This window comes from Camelus ferus, chromosome 8 (assembly GCF_009834535.1).
Source record: "Camelus ferus isolate YT-003-E chromosome 8, BCGSAC_Cfer_1.0, whole genome shotgun sequence".
Classification (NCBI taxonomy): Eukaryota; Metazoa; Chordata; class Mammalia; order Artiodactyla; family Camelidae; genus Camelus; species Camelus ferus.
Window position 1 is genome coordinate 10,192,062 of NC_045703.1, and position 15,821 is coordinate 10,207,882.

At 38.9% G+C, this 15,821-nt stretch overlaps 1 protein-coding gene across 1 annotated transcript in view; it reads right to left on the reverse strand.

Annotated features, from left to right (window-relative positions):
- COL19A1 (collagen type XIX alpha 1 chain) overlaps window positions 1–15,821 on the reverse strand; it is a 323,156-nt gene that overhangs the window by 265,762 nt on the left and 41,573 nt on the right. The window contains 3 exon segments of the mRNA XM_032484458.1: window positions 1,415–1,495; window positions 5,628–5,903; window positions 7,266–7,389. Of these exon segments, the coding sequence (XP_032340349.1) occupies window positions 1,415–1,495; window positions 5,628–5,903; window positions 7,266–7,389 (481 nt within the window).

Below are 15,821 nucleotides of genomic sequence, written 5' to 3' on the forward strand. Positions count from 1 at the left end.
TTTGATGGTAAGTGTAGAACTCTGGGAAATCAAAGATACAAAGTATAACATTTTCACCTTTTAGTTTTTTCCTACATTCTTTCTGTAAGGCTTTTTGGAATTAATTCGTTTCAAATACCTTTCTGTCCCATGTATGCCCTTGAGTGGTTAAGTCAACAAACCAAGAAACAACATTTTGACTATCCTCTACCAACAAATTGCTAGGAATAAAAAAGAAGGGTACAAAAGTATAACGCCCCTCAATGAGTTTAAAAGGTAGTTGAATAAATTAAGAACATATACAACTCTAATGATACAAGGTACACACACGCCAATGCAATGAGAGACATAGAAAGTACTGAATTCATGTATGACTGAAGCATTATTCTGTACACCAGAAATTGACACTACATTGTAAACTGACTATGATTCAATAAAAATATATATGCATAAAAATGAAAGCAAAAAATAAGAAAGGAAATTATTGAATACAGTATTTTTTTTTTAATGGAAGATTGGTACAAGAAAGTAATTGTTGTAGGGTTGGGTTGAGAATATGAAAAGTAAGAGGCTAAGAAACTGAATCTATATTTTGTCATCAACAGGGAGTAACCAAGGGCTTTGAGAGGTAAGTAGAGGGCAGAGAATGTGCCTTCAATCACATGCTATCCTTGTGCCTTAGCACAATGTCTAGCAGATCAATGTTTTTGAATAAAAAATGTTTAGTGGAAGAGCATAAGTGAATCTACAAAGCAGTGATTCAGAGACTTATTCCGGTTATGCTGGAGACAGGGAAGGCAGATGACAAGACAGCGCAACAATCCAGGCATGAGGTCAAGGTGGACCACGGCAGTAACAGGAGAGGAGAAGATGCAGATAACAAATCTCTCACAAAGAAAGCTGTCCCTGGGGGGAGGGCGGAGCTCAGTGGTAGAGCGCAGTGCTTAGCCTGCATGAGGTCCTGGGTTCCATCCCTGGTACCTCTATTAAATAAATGAATAAAAATTAATCTAATTGTCTCCCTGGCTTCCCCACCCCCACCAAAAACAAAACAAAACAAAAAAAAACAACCTGTCTCTGATGGGTGAGAGGCTAGAAGAGGGAAATGAGTGAGTGTAATGGACAATCACTGATATAAAACCTGCCACTGGACAAGGATGATGCCACAGCCAGAATATGGTTTAGGGAGAAAGACATACATTCTCTTTTACTTACGTTGAGTCCAAAGTAAGGCCATAGCACTGTTTCAGGATGATACACTGGGAGTAAAAGTGTGACAAGAAATGATGCAAGAGCCCTGCAAGGGGGTCTCTTGCTTGGAATAGACTGCTCACCTGGCTTCAACAGAGGACAGTCAGCGCTGCCCTACATGTGGACCCCAGAGACCAGGCAAGTGCCTTCTACGGTTTCACACGCCAACAGAAAAGACACTCACCTTAGTGTCTGAGATCTCGCAACATGATTCTTGGGCGATGATGTCTGAGTTACAGTAGATTTTAAGCTGGTGAAGTTCAACCTATTAAAAAATGAGTAATGAGACATATCATTAGTTTTGGGGTTTTTTTTCGAAATTCGCATTCAGGCATTTGAGAACCACAGTAATTGAACTGGAAAGGAAATTAAAAAAAAAAAAAGCTAATACAAATAAGTTACCGGCAGGTGTTCTGAATGTTTTTATTTAATTTAGGATTCATGATTTTATGGACCTTTGAGAAACAGAACCGCAGGCACTGAGCTGGATCTGTATATAAAGGAAATCATGTAACGAAAGCAATTGCAATTCTTTGCTCCTAGTTTCAAGCATTAAGGAAAGAAGTATTTCATTAAAGAGAGAGAATGCACTGCAATAAAGTATGCCCACAAAATGAGCAATGCTTCAAAGTAAAAAATTCTGCAGAAAAAGTAAAATGAAAGGTTTGAGCACGTGGATGGAAAAGGCTTACGTGCAGTCCCAGACCTCCTGGTAAAAAGGCCCTGAAGAAGATGCCTACTTCCCAAGAAGAAAAAAAAAAGTATTTAGTATTTATCTATTTTCCACGGATTCTTCCTAATACCTATGGATTTTATATCACGTTGGCATACTCTTGAGCAAGACTCATGATCTTTTTACAAAAATAACTGATTCCTCTATTTGCTCAGCAGGTTGACACTTCTTGGCATTTGGACATGAGATTCATAGTAATTCAAGGAAAATACAATCATGCCTTTAAGTGCAAGATCAAACAACCACATAAGAGAAAGTAAATGGTACAGACCATTGACAAAATTTCAATATAACAGAGGCGCTAAGTGGGCCATTTTGAATTAGTTTGTGGTTGTGAATTTCAGCGTTTAATTCATAATTAATCTAATGACGACTTGCTGTATAACATAGGTAAGTAGGGTCCCTTTCCCTCCCCCCCTCAGCCCACCTTTCTCTCCTCTCTCTCTATCTCTGTCTCTCTCTCTGTCTCTGTCTCCTAATGAAACAGAGCTAGATTACGTACTACTTTGAGGTCAACAAGTACTTTTACAGAAAGCTCCGACTGTAATCATACAATAATTAATCCTACGATACCAGAAAGCACATATCTGCAGCCAGTTCTGAATCTGGACCCCAACGCCAAAAAAGCACGAAACAAGGAACACAGCTATTGCTGTTTCTCTCCACGGAGATGAACCAAATCAGCTCAGCTCCTAGAAAGCGTTAAGAACTCCAGACACCTTTTCAGTTTGTGAGCAGTGTAAGATTTCCAGCCAATGCAAAATTCTGAGATGAAATGAGACCTAACAATTTCTTTTCTATAACTTTTTGCAAGATTATTGAAGTGAACATTTATTTATGAAGTTTAAATACACTGTCTTACATAGTCTAATGAAACACCAGGTGGTAATATACCCATTACGTAGAAAGAAGAATGAGGAGGCTCCAAATTAATTAATATTCTTCTTAACTGAAACTAATTGATCATCATCACTGTTATCTAAACAGCCAACAAACACTGAAATCCTATCATATATCATCCACTCTGCTAGGAAATTTGTATGAATTCTTTTCCTTAACTGAAGATAGATGATCAATTTTTGGGAGATTAGAACCTAATCAAGTACCCATGACATTGAAACTACAATCAGCCTAGTTTCATTATGCTTTTTTTTTTTTTTGATTCATTAGTTACTTTAGCATCCATCAGTGACACAGTGCTTTAGAAGAATGCACTGACCCTTGTCACACAGCATTTGCTTGTTAAAAAAGAAATCATTTTATCAGTTTGGTCACCTATTTCTCTGTCACCAAAGCACACAGGTAGTATATGTAAAATAAAATCTGGTCATTAGAATTTTCATCAATAACAAATCAATAAATAAATGTGCTGTGTCATACTGTGAATAAATAAAACATTTTCACCTTACAGTAGATCTTATAAATCACAGAGCTTATATGGAGATAATAAAAAAAAATTAGTTCACTTCGAGTTTTAGTAGGACCAAGAATCTTTGAAAAATAAAATACACATTTTATTTGTTTGTTTAAGTTAAATGGTGACTGCCTCCTTTAAAAGCTCCATCACTGAGATGTGGCTTTAATGTTATTTTCCAGTGAATTAAGATCCCACATTAAACTGTGAAACCATGGTAACACTATAATTTTCACACTGTGTCTTTTCATCAGGGCACACCTGATAGTCTTTAGCCTCAGGTGAAGTTTCCTTGAGTGAGAAGTTAATGAGACACAGGGCACAACTCACAGCGCTCAGAGGCGGAGCTCTGAGCCAGCCCTCGCTCTGGCAATCACGTGTTCCTCTCTCAGTGCCATCTGTTCCCCAAAAGTTATGCATTTATAGCCTCATCCTAACCCTGACACTCTTTGGTTCTCCCAGTTCCCCACTTTGCTCTCCCTGGTCCTACAAAAGATCAGTTCCAGCCCCCAACCCCTGTCCTTGCACAGGGATGACCACCACACCCCTCAACGTTGCTAGAATTCCCCTAAGTGGACTCCCTGTCTACCTGCCCTCCACCCACTGCTGGAAGTCACGTCTCTGAGGCTGAGCTTCTGGTCTCCACCTCCTCCCTTGACTTCGGAGAGACCTTTCTGAGGAGTCTGTCTAGGACCACTGTCATTACAGTTACCCCTGTGATTATAATTGGCAGCCACTTTTACCCCGAGGGGCTTAATCCTCCTCTACTGACACAGACTTAGCCTTTCAGACCTTTGAAGCAGGCGTAGCAGGGTTTTGTTGGTGGTGGTGTTTTCCACTCTCTTATGCCAGGGTTGAATGGCATGCCTGGCCCTAAATAAATAAATGAATATACAGAGAACTGACCCCCTGCTATGCATGACGGCACAGGCTCCAGACAATTATCACTAGCAAGTCTTCCGACATTCTTTCACAACTGAGGACTCTGAGACCCAGACACATTCATAGCTGACAAGCTAAATTAGCAGATCATACACAGATGAGAAAGGATTTATAATCACATCTGTCTGATCTCCAAGCAAGCTGCTCTCCATGATGCCATGATTTCTTGTCTCCCGGACTGGCTTCTGCTCTGGCCTATTTTGAAGACCGTCACTGAGCCCTAGTTATGACATTCTCATTGATTTGTTCATTGTCTTGAAGAGAAGACAATTTAAAAATAATATTTTACTGACTACATATACACATATACATCTCTCTGTCTATCTATCTATCACGTATCTTCGACGCCTTCCACAGGGGCCTTTAGAAATAATATGCTGGCCACCAAATATGCATCTGTGCAGAATTGTACTCTTGAAATGAAACTGAACTTTGTGTTAACAGCACTGGCAACGCCCATGGGCGCCCTGCATTCAGATTATTTATATGGGTTTTCCCGTCACTCTACCCGTAAGAAAGTGTGAAGTCATCAAGTTTAGACAGATCCCACTTTTTAAAGATGCCAGGCCTTCTTCTCTAGGGAAATTTAATAATAAATCTATATCACCCGCAGCATCAAATACAATTTTTAAAGGAACTTTTCATCTGAAAGGGTTTCACTAGCCTGTGGTTTTCATCCAAATGGACCTACTGATGCAATTAGTGGCTGCGTTTCAGTCCAACAGAACTCTGAAAACCCATTATAAGCTTATGAAAAATAGCCTGCAATTCAAACAATTGTGATTCTGAGGATAAATAGACAGCCTATTGTTCCTGAATGAAAACAGCAGATAATCTGGAACCGTTTAATTTAAAGTTCATCTTTTTCCAGGCCTTTCTATTCAAAATACACGAACTTAGGCCAAGCTTCCTTTTTGTATCCTAGCTTCAAGTTTTACTAAAATTTAATTTTAGTAGCCTTATTTTTTAAGGCATGACCTACTTCTTTTAAATTCACAGGCTGGAGAACATGGGTGACAAAAGGCAGAAAATAAGGGAAAATACAGTTGGAAACACATAGCTAGGCTTTACACATCTGATGGCAAAGTAATTTAAACAGTGTTAAGAAGGGAATGTATTACGTAGTTATTAAAAGAAAAGGGTTTTAATAAGATTTTTTTAAATGGAGGTAGTGGGGATTGAACCCGGTACCTCGTGCATGCTAAGCACACGCTCTACCACTGAGCTACAACCCCATCTCCAATAAGGCATTTTCTTTTCATTTATAAATTTTACTAATTCTCTTTCACAATCAACCTCATAACTCACATCCACAGGTTTGCCATCCGCAGCTCGGGCCACAATGACAGTCCTTCCACGAAAGTCCACAGCATCCTTTATGTCAGTATGCCGGCTGGCAACTAAGTTGCAGTCCACGTAGAGTGAAATGCCCTGGGCTTGTACACCGATGCCAAGTTTATGCCACTGACGATCGAACAAAGGACGGAGTTCTCGAGTTTTAAAAACGTAGTTCAACCCGTCTCCCTCGGTAGCTTGGAACATAAATTCTATCACCTTCTTTCCACCATCCACGACTATAGAAACCTGCAAAAATGCAAATAGTCTTCAGATGCTTTAAAAGCAGTGTCAGAAACGTTTAAAGCACACAAATAAAAGTTCAAGGTGCATGTGAGTATAACTGAGGCACTTAGTAAAGTGTTTTAGATGACAGCTGTGTCTGCAAGGTTTGTTAGCATAAGAGACTAGCACACAGCTGGCTACAAAAAGAAAAATGGGATTTGGGGTTTAAATATTGGATATTTGGTGAATGAAATATGTTCCTTTCTTGAGAGAACATCTTACAGTATATATGTATGTGTATGCGTGTGTGTGTGTATTTATATATATTTTTACATATATATATATGATTCTGTATGAGCAATTCAAGAATTAAATGTCACTAATTTTAAAAGGATAAGAAGTGATCAGTTCTCTTAGCATAGAAACTAAGATCAGACTCTTTAACTTTTGATGATTTGCATGGTGCAGAGAAAATGCATTTCATAGAGGATCTACTCTTTCTGTTCAATGCTTATTTCCATCATAAAATTGGAACTACATTGACAGATTAAAAGACCAGCAAAATGAAAAACATTTCAGTGGATATGTACAGAAATAAACACAAATGTATGGTACCCATAAGGAATTTAGAGGTTCATCTCCCCTTCCTGGAGTGCCTGTGTCCCCTCCTTTCTGCCCAAATGCCATCTTTCCCATAAGTATTCCCAGATTCCCACTCTCCTTGTGTTCAGGGACATGTGCTTCCTATTACTCCCACAGTCCCCATCCAGCTCGGAGGTGTCCTCTGCTACCACCCTTGTCACCCTGTGATTATGCTCCAGAAAGATGTTCTCCTACAAGGCATCCCCAGACCTCACGCTCCCCAAGAGCAGGAGTCACACTTTGCCAGTCTCTTATCTTTGTCACTAAATAGCAACTAGCATGTGTGTTCAATTATTTTTCATGGATGGGACCAATATTTACATTGCATCTCTTAATTCCCTAAGGATTTTTAGATGGAAAAATGAACAGCTTTAAAATAATATATAACATGAGAAATCATGGGTGATGAGAAAGTTGTTAGTGAAGTGGACATAGTGTCAATGAAGTTGTAAAGGAAGGGTGGTTTGAGTGTCTTCAGACAAAAATAGGAATCTAGTAATAAAAAAAAAAAAAAAAAAAAAAAAAAAGACAACTAATCTTGTCTCACCCACCAGGCTCTCCTAGAATGGATCTCAGCAAGACCCACCTGCCTCTGAGGATACTCTGCATTTCCCTGTGGATGATTCCTCTAAAAGAACCTTCAGATTGTGAGATCTGCTCCCAAATTTATGCACACAGCTCTGAGAGTCACCCAGCCTCATCACACCAGAGAAAACAAACCAGCACAGCTCTCTGGTTCCCTACCTGTGGCACATTCTGCTGGTTTAAAACCTGCCACAGAAACCACCGTTCCTTTTTGGTGCTTCTTCGTACCCGAAACGTGGCTGCTATGGCAAACTCCTCAGGAAGACCTTTGGGAAATACCTTCCTGTGGGAGCAAAACAAAGAGCTATTGTGGGAAAACTGAAGGTGGCAAGGATGGAAAATCTTGGTATGAAGTTCTCTGCAGCACAGTATCTCAGTCATATTGGGACAGGAGGGAAGGGGGCGGGGCAAAACCATTACAAGAATGACACAGCCTTTGAGGATAGGAGGTAAACTGGTTAGAAACAAGTAGGCCCAAGATGGCGGGAGATTTGATTCCCAGTAGAACTTGAGACTCATTATATGCTCATTGTAATATATTAGCATGTTAATGACACACCCACAGGTGCCCTGACAGTTCCCAGGTTGACCATGATAGGCCAAAAAGTGGGTGGGTGGGGCCAATTCCTGGAAATCCCCACCCCTTCCCCAAAACAGCTGGAATAATCCTCCCACTTGTTGGCATATGCAATTACCCAGCCCCTAAAAACTAACCACCCCCTCACCCTAGGGCCGCCTCTCTTGCCTTCAGAGACAGCCCGCCCTCTATGGAGTGTGTATCTCCCCGGATAAATCTATTTTCACTTTACTATGGAATGTGCATCTCTAAATAAACCAGCTTTCACTTTATTATGGCTCTGTCTTGAATTCTCTCCTGTGTGAGATAAGAACCTACTCTTTGGTAACAATATTTTCTCAATGAAGTTGTAATTCATTGTGCATTTTTATAGGAAGCCACCTAATTGGTATGTGGAGACAGCCGCACCTACGTTACCGGATGAATTTTCATCCTTGTTCTTTCCCTTTGAAAAAAATTTCGGGCAAGGTGTTGTTAAAGCTGGAGGTGTGTAAAAGTGAGCAACAAGACCATAATACAACGTGTTGATGTTCCTTTACTGACAGGATGTTCCATCAGAATCTCAGAATTCACTGCAGTCTGGCAAACAGTAGAGGTTTATAAAGGAAATAAATAGTACTCCCTGGTTTGGTCAGTAGAGTGAAGTACATTTCAGAGAACACTGCAAACAATTAGATGCATATTTTCCAAAGAAGTTTTATCGTATCAAACCCTTACAAAATGAGTCATTAATTCTGATTTCCTAGTAGGTATCGGTTTAAGACAAAATATAACAGAGTGGTTTTTAGTTTATTTTTCATTCCTACAGAAAATAAAAGAAGCAAATTCTTTCTAGGTAACAAAGAGAAGCCAAAAGACAGTCCAAATATCCTTCTGCCTCAAACTTGTTTCGAAATACTGGTCTCACTGGATCCATGAAGAAACTCAGGGAAAAGAATTCACAATCAACATAAATCGTATTTAGACCTTCATTGGAAAACAAGGAGAAACACATCCCTCCAAGCTGATTTTTAAATTTATTTGCACAGTATGTAAAAACTCTGCAGGACAAGAATCTTGCTTTTCTTTTAAAAAATTATGAGAAGTGGTAGGTAAGAATTCTCTTACAGACTAACACAGCCAGAAGTTGTTTAAATAAATAAAACATCATATGCTGAGATGGTAAATTCTGACCGGGAATATCACACTAAGGGCTACTGAAACTGACAAGCAGCTACTGAAACTGACCGCCAAACTCTGAAGAATTCCAAAACTTTGGTTTTACACTTTGTGTTAGAGACAAAGTCACATGTGGTAGGGAAATCAAGAAAATATAGGAAAAAGCTGTGCTGACCTAAAGTTCTTATTTACTTACTTGGTTAAACACATGCACAGGTGCACACATTTATGTCTATATGTGTATGTATGTGTGTATGTATATATGTATGTATATGTACACAAGCAGACCTCAGGGTGTTGCGGGCTTGGTTCTAGATCACTGTGATAAAGTCAATATCGTGACAAAGCAAGTCACATGAATTTTTTGGTTTCCCAGCCCATGTAAAGCCGTGTTTCCACTATACTGTAGTCTGTTAAGTATGCAATAGTATTATACCTAAAATATATATATACACACACACACATACCTTAATTTTAAGAATACTTTATTGCTAAAAAAATGCTAGCCATCATCTGACAGTGTAAGGTTGTCACAAAGTCTCAACTTGTAAAAAATCCAGTATCTCTGAAGTTCAATAAAGTAAAGCACAATAAAAAGAGGTCTGCCTGTGTGTGTGCGTGTGTGTGCATGTGCGTGTATGTGTGTGTGTTCTATGTATACTCTCGTTTCACCTTTTTCTTCACTATCCTGCTTACCCTCAGTCTGGAGGCTCTCTGGCTCTCACCTCTTGGCTGGCTGAATGAGGAAACAGGAGCTACTGTGGGGCCTCATTTTCGTCATACACACACATACATGCACACATATACACATGTACACAAATACACCCATGCACACACACATAGACACCACAAATGCATACACACATACACACACACATAGACACCACAAATGCATACACACATACACACATACATATGCACACACATGCACACAGATGCACACATGCATACACATGACACACATGTGCACACACATAGGCACATACACAAATGCGTACACACATACAAAATGCATATATACATGTACATATACAGACACATCCACATACATACATTCATATACATACACACATACAGACATCCATACACATGCACATACACACATTCACAAACACATGCATCCACACACATTCACACATGCACACACATGCATTCCTGTGCACACACACCCCTCTCCAGCCTTTGCAGAGGGTGCTTCGTCCCTGGCTGAGTCTCTCAGGTGCCCAGGGAGGTACAGCAGCCCCGACTCCAGCAGCACCCACCCTGCAGTTCCCAGGTTCTAACTCCCTCCTCCCTGTTGCTGGTTATCTCTCTGCTTCCTTCTAAGAATGTGTTGTGACCTCTTTCTCTGTTGCTTCATCTCCCATTCTGCAGTCATTTCTGCACGTTAGAGGGTAAAACGCTTTTAAATCTTCAATCTCTCCCTCTCCAATTCTCCTTTTTATCTTGGTTTACAAATATATGCTTATCTTCACCATCTCCCCTGCTATAAAACAGACAAAACTTCCCCAGCTTTGCCTCAGCATGATCTCCCTACCCCATCTGTCCATGAAACTTCTTAAATGAGTACTCTGGATGACAACGTTGTCACCCCCACTCAGCCCTTAACCGTCCTGCGCTCTAAAAGCTTTCCCAATCACCCACTCCACCGGCCTCATCTCAGTCCTCACTCCTCTCAGAAAGACATCCTTTCTTCATTGATATAAACCAAAAGTCGCAGCCACGTGGCCCTAGGGCCCAGCCCAGAAACTAGAATGTAAGCTTCCTGACGTTCTTCGTCTGTCCTATTCACCAGCATCTAGAACGGTGCCTGCACAACATAGGTACTCAATAAATATTATTAAATTAATCAATTAATAGATAGAAAAAATCTAAAAACAGAAAAGAAAAATAACACATAGCCACCTCTTAATCTAGCTTTGGTTTTCCCATCCTGGATAGAAATATACATATAAAAAACTTTCACTTTCCTCTTAAGAATCCTAGAGCAAGAACAATAGAGCAAGTGCATTAAGAACAGCATTGATATTCATCTCATTTAGAGAACACACATGCAGACTGGGGGAAATGCAGGGCCAAGCCCATCTACAGGGGCAGCTGCAAATAAGCTCCAGGCAACTCTTACCATATGGGAAGACAAGTCCAGTGTTGGCAGTTCATCCCATTTTTCAAGAGAAGCCAATTTGGGAAAATAATTCAGATTTTTTCATAAACACCATCCAGACCAACACTGTGCCAAGCCAAACACAGCAGTGACTGCTAGTTGGCAAACTTGGAGCTACACAAATGTTTGCTGAACACCCACGGAGGTTTACAAAGATGGAAACAGGAAGGTTCCTGCCATGATTGTTTCTTAAAGTCAGTTAGGAAAGGAAAAACATCTAGGGAAAATAAAAGGAAGTGATATAAATTGGAAGAGAGCAGGGAAATACAGCACCTGGCCAAAATTAGAATTCCAGATTATCAATGGAAAAACCTAGTATTAAGAATGGGCCTGCTTTTAAAATCCTATAGCAGCAGGAAGGTTTAAGTCCTTTTAAAGTTATTGAGACTCGCTTTATGACCTGACATGTGACTGATCCTGGAGTGTGTGCATTCTTTGTCATGTGTGACCACTAGAAGCTCTGCTCAGTTGCTTTAGCGGTCAGCTAATTATTGAACAGTTAAGTGCCTTTGACCTATCATCATCCCAGCTCCTGCTGAGGTGCTGTGTGTGCCTGCTGGAGATGCCTTCAATGTTCAGACAGGCAGTTTACAACTCTCCTTAGCTTCCTCTTTCTGTTTGCTCAGAGTTTCAGAGTTGGCCAGAGCTAAGAGCTTAGGGCTTTTTTGGATGTTTCCTGGGTTTCCACAAATCCCTGTGCATACACATAGGTGTCTAGATTCCCACAAATATGTTGGAGCTTTCTAATGCTTTTCTATAGACATCTCCTTTCCCAGCTTTCCTTTTAAATTTTGGATCATCTTCTCATTTACCCCAATCGTTAATTGCTGTCTCAGGCAGCTAATTGCTATTGATTATTTTCAACAAATGCCAAGGGGAAAAGGCTGTTTTCACTGAGTGATCTGAGTCAGATCACATAAAAATAAGCCTGTGAATACAGGTTTCCAAGGAACTACCAGTCAGGTAAAACAATGACAATTCTTTGGGAATAGGGCTTTTATTTTATTTTATTCTATTTTATCTCCTTCAATGGCTGCTAGGCTGCTAGTCTGCCCTTGTGATTATGGGCTGTTCATTTGCAAGCCTACCACTGTATTAGGGAGAGACGGATGTGAAGAGGACAAGTTTAAAATGCCACAAAGCTAGCTATTCTTACTAAAAGTCGATGTTTTACTTGAATAAATACTCATTAATTGTTGTAAGCCCCTAGTTAATTTCAAGAGTTTTGCCATATTGATATTGACCGTTTATCCTGTGTTCTCATTGTTCTTTGGATGGGCACATTTTTCTGGGCTTCTCATTTTTCCATTCTTGCTGACATCATCAGGAACATATTCTTGGACCTTTCAGTTCAGCCCAAGTACAAGCTTAATGCAGCCAAGGGAGTGACCTGAGTGAATATTTCATGAAGCAGAACCACAAAGGTGAATTCTGTGCATTTTTCTATTTCACAAAATCATGACAAACAATAAACTGTTGTTTTAAGCCACTGAGTTTTGCAGTGGTTTGTTACAAATAATAATAATAATAATAATAACAACAACAACAACAAAAACAATTTTCTCCTCATTTTCTACTTAGGATTATAGTTATAAATGCATCTGTCACATCATGAGACCGTAAGCTATTTGAAGGCAAGGGCAGCATTAAATCTAACTTTGTATCATCCACAAAACTGAAGTACACTGCCAACAGGGCACTCTATAACCGTTTGTTAAATGAGTGGAGTAAGTGATTTGGCAAATGAAACAGAGATGTACTTAACTTTGATATGATTTTTAATACTTCATAAAGAAAACTAAATATAATTATTTTTCAATAATATAAAATATAACTCAAAATTGTAAATATTTTATATTACATGAATGTCTCCTTCTATGACAAAAAAATAAAACAAAATAATACTATTGATAATGTTTATGATAAATATAGTCTTAAAATGTACACTGAAATAAATTTAGTTTTGTTTAAGGAAAAATTATTTTTTCTTAGCCTAGGTTTATAATGGATGAAAATCCTTATAATTACTACATTTCCCTTTCAAAGTTGATATTCTGTTTTCAAGGCAAAAAATGATTTACTTGCCAAGATTATAATTTTTGAAGAAAAAAATCTGTATTTTAAAAATAACATATTACAAAACATATCTACTCTTACAGCTTATATCACACAAGCACAAACACTTAATGTGACACAGAATAATTTCTCTGGGTCTTGCCAAAGTTTCTATTATGAAAGAGGCCATATTGGATTACTAATCTGTTACCAGAGAGATATAATGACAGCTTGCAATGTCCAAGGTATCCATGCTTGGATATTTTTGAATGGAGTGTAATTTCCTATAAGAAATTCTATCCATTGCTTATTCAGTGATACTACCATTAAGAAAAATATTGTTGACCCATGCTTGCCAAACTCATTCATACGTATACTGGGCTAGAAATTCTCAATGGAATATTTTCTATCCTCCCTCCATCATCTACACATTGAATCTAGTTCAATGCTGTAAATGAAAAATTCATCCACATCAATTAATATTAACCTACATTTGAAGAGCTCAAAATTTAGTCTATTTTGAGTGTGATTAATCCTTCATTTACCATTGTCTACTTTTCTTCACATTAATGAAAGTCACCTAAACATTGATGGACAGGTGAGAGCAGAGGCATATCTAATTAACAAAATGTTCAATTTTTAAAATCAATTTTTTAAGAAAATGACTAAGTAAAAGTTCATAGAGAGCCAAAACTAATGTTCCAAATTACCCAAAGGTGCCCAAGCAACTTATTGCTCATGGAGTCCTCTTTACGGCCCCTAAGAGTTCTGGGATATAATCTGGAGTGTCTCTGAAGCCTTTTAATTTACATATTTTAGACTCTTTTGAATTTTTAATTTATTTCAATGTTGAAAAAAATCTAAAATGTAGTTTTCATTTGCTCTCTGATGTTCTCTATGGACAGCAGCCCTCTGTGCAGTTCTTAAGTAGAAGTAAATGCCATGAAACTGCAGGGCAAGTAGCAGAGGACCAGAGTGGGGACCCTGATAATGACCACCTGTCACAGAAGGCGATGTCTGCTCTGAGAACCAATACCAGTGAGACTCCGAGCCCAATACAAAATTGATTCCATGAAGATCTTTACATTACAATGCTTCCCTCTTGGTATTCAAATAAAGAGATATTTTTATTCTTCTGTGTATTTTCTCTACTTTCTCAATTTTTACCATCAGCATAAGTTGTACTAGGGGTCTTTAAAAAGAAAAACTATTTGCAGTTTAGGAAAAAAATTATCCTAATCTTTAAAATGATCTATAAATTAACTTTATACTCTTCCAGGACAGAGATGAGGGAGAATTAATACTAGTAAACGTTATTTTTGCTACAATGAGAGTTTAAAAAAAAAGTAATAAAAGTGTACAAGTCCCAGCCTATAATCTTCATAATATGTGAGTCACTGAGATTTTAAGAGAAGAGATGAAAGAAACTTCAAACAAAAATACTGTTTTTTCCAATATTTGCTCCATATGCTTCAAATGGAATATTCAATTGCAGAGTACAAATGCCTGTATTTGTGGAGTTAGATCAAAATTAGCACCTTATTAACCACTGAGGGATTTACTGCATAGGACTTTAAGAACGGATTATATTTGTCTAAAGAGTGTAATAACTAGATTATCTAGACCTTCTTTTCCACTTGACTAATTAAAAATCCTATCCTAGTCAACATTTATTTAAAATCACTAGAAAACACAAATAAAATGAGGCCTCTGTATTTTAGGAAAGATCTTGACATAGATGAAGCATTTACTCATTCTGTGTGTGTACAAATGTTACCAAATATTCAGTGGAAGTCTGTGTCCGCTGCCTTTTGTATACGTGGTATGAACTCAGATACTGACATTCTCCCTATGAAGTGCTTTCACTGACAAGCCAAAACATTTAGTACTCTGCCAGAGCTTTCTTCCTCTCTGGAAAATGCTTGTGTTTATACAACACAAGCTCTGTTACCATTAAAAACATTCCCTAGAAACCAGTCATGCATTACTAACAAATTGTCTAATAATTAATTCTCTTCTTGGGAAACACAGAACAGAGGTCTACAGGAATTATTATAAAGCTCGGAAGTTTAAATAGGGAAGGCACCAGGAGGGAGGAATTAAGTCCAGAGCAAGAAACACCCTTGAGTTAGCCAGACTGAGAGGAGAGGTCATTGCTGTGAGCCCTGGGCAGCAAAACTGTCCCTGGAAGGCAGTGGGTGTTCATGAGGAAAGTCCCCAAAATAAGGAGGTGATGCCAAAGGGGAGATGGAACCACAATAAGCCTTGACCATTTCCCTTACCTGAACTGCAGACTCACATCCCAAATCCCAACTCAGCATCTCTGCTTGGATATGAAAGGCATCTCTAATGAAATCATGGAAATTGAACTTTTGGTTTCCTGCCAAACACACCTCTTCACAAGGATTCCACACGTCATTAAAGCCATGGCCATTCACAAATACCAGAAGTCGTACCTGACTCTTGTCTCTTTCATGAACCCCAACCCCATCTAACCCATCAACAAGTCTCACTGTTTCTACCACCAAATAGACCCTGACTCTGCCCATTCTCTTCAGCTCCACCATCACTTCTGACTCTAAGCTGCCACCACCTTGCCCCAGACTCTTGTAGTATGTCCTGATCCTTCTCCCTCTCTCCCCTCCCTTGAAGTCTAGCCTCCACACAGCAGCTGGAATGAGCTATTTAAATGAAAATCAGGCCACGTCCCTCCCTTACTTATCACCTCCTTGCAGTGCCCTGTGGCTCCTAGAATTAAATG